Source organism: Camarhynchus parvulus, unplaced genomic scaffold (assembly GCF_901933205.1).
Source record: "Camarhynchus parvulus unplaced genomic scaffold, STF_HiC, whole genome shotgun sequence".
In the NCBI taxonomy this organism is placed as follows: Eukaryota; Metazoa; Chordata; class Aves; order Passeriformes; family Thraupidae; genus Camarhynchus; species Camarhynchus parvulus.
Window position 1 is genome coordinate 10,096 of NW_022148562.1, and position 1,699 is coordinate 11,794.

Genomic DNA, 1,699 nt, shown 5'->3' on the forward strand with positions numbered 1-1,699 from the left:
GGCAGGAGGAATCCCCAGCCAAGGCATTCACACCTTGTTTTTCCCCAAACCAGGATTTCCCATTCCCAAACCTTGGCTGGATGGAGGAGGAAAAGGCTGCGAGGAAGAGGAAGATGCCCTGGGACACCCAGGCAGGTGAGGAGGAAGTCAGTGCCCCTTTCCCCCTCTCTCCTGCTCCATCTCCCAGCCCAGCACAGCCCCCGGCTGCAGGACAACCCTGCTGCCAACCCCGTCCTGCTGGGGATGCACTGGGGGGATCTCCTTCCCCTTCCCTCTGGCACGGAGGCAAATCCCATCCTCTCCTTGTCCTTCCTCCCCCAGACAAGGAGCTGCGGATGGAGACCAGGGAGGACAAATCCCCACAGCAGAACCTCATGGAAGAGGCCATTTTGAATGGCTCCACAGTGCAGGAATCCAAAGGGGAGGAAAAGCCTGGGAGAGCCCAGAGGAGGAGGGGCTCCAAACCCAGCCCAGGGTGCTCTGAGGAGGAAAGACCCACCCCGAGCCAGGAAGGCAGCTGGAGATCCAACCAGAGCTCAGAGCTGGTGGCTCAGGAGCAGCTTCATGACAGTGAGAGGCCCCATGAGTGCTTGGAGTGTGGGAAGCGCTTCAGGAAGAGATTCAACCTGACCTGCCACCAGAGGATCCACACTGGGGAACGGCCCTACGAGTGCTTGGAATGTGGGATGAGTTTCAGCCACAGGTCTGACCTGGTTGTCCACCAGAGGTTCCACACTGGGGAGAGGTCCTATGAGTGCCCCGAGTGTCAGAAGAGGTTTCACACCAGCTCCCATCTCCTTGTACATAAACGAATTCACACAGATGAGAGGCCCTTCTGCTGCCCCGACTGCGGGATGGGCTTCAAGCACAACTCCACCCTCGTCACCCACCGGCGCATCCACACTGGGGAGAGGCCCTACGAGTGTCCCCAGTGTGGGAAGAGCTTCTCAGACCGCTCGTTCTTTACCCGACACCAACGGAGGCACCGGTAAGGGAAGCCCTGTGAGAGCCCCGACTGCAGGAAGAGCTTCGTGCACTGCTCCAACTTCATCCCTCATTGGAAAATCCACGTTGGGAAGAGCCCTGGTGATCCATGTTCCCTGTGATCCATGCTGGGAAGACACCTGTCCATTTCCCTGCCTCTGCCAATGACCTGATGTAGAATTGAGGAACATCAGGGTCTGGCCATGGCCGTGGCATTACATTCACTCCCACCTCAGGTCATTGCCAGGGGCAGGGACTTCCTCTCTCTCTCCCCGGAGGAGAAGGGTGTCCTTTCCAGGCAGGAGGAAATACGTTGCCAAGGAAGAGGCAGCTGTTGATCTAGTTTTCCCTGTAAACAGTTTTATTTATCCCTTCTGTTAGCAGTATTGTTTCTGTTCTGTTTGTTCCTTATCTCGTTGCTGTTCCCAATAAATTGTTCTTATCCCAGCCTGGGATCTTTGCCTTTTGTGCTTTTCCATGGGAGGCGGGGAGGGCAGCGAGGGCAGCGCGGTTTTAGCGGGAGCAGGAAATTGGGGAATCCCATTCCTGAAGCCCGGCCCGTGGAAACCGAGCATCCCAGCTGGTGCCAGCCCTGGTGGCCATGGCAACAGCCTTGGGAGCGGGTCCCTGGCTGGGGCTGTGGGAACCTCTTCCCTCTGGTGCCCAGGGACAGGAGTGGAGGGAACGGCTGCAGCTGAGTCGGGGCAGGCTCAGC

At 58.0% G+C, this 1,699-nt stretch overlaps 1 protein-coding gene across 1 annotated transcript; it reads left to right on the forward strand.

Moving 5' to 3' along the window:
• Positions 1–335: 335 nt before the first annotated feature.
• Positions 336–1,252, forward strand: LOC115916933 (putative zinc finger protein 56). Its single transcript, XM_030970671.1, has one exon. The coding sequence runs from the start codon at positions 336–338 to the stop codon at positions 990–992; it is 657 nt and encodes a 218-aa protein (XP_030826531.1). The 3' UTR covers positions 993–1,252.
• The last annotated feature ends 447 nt before the right edge of the window (positions 1,253–1,699 follow it).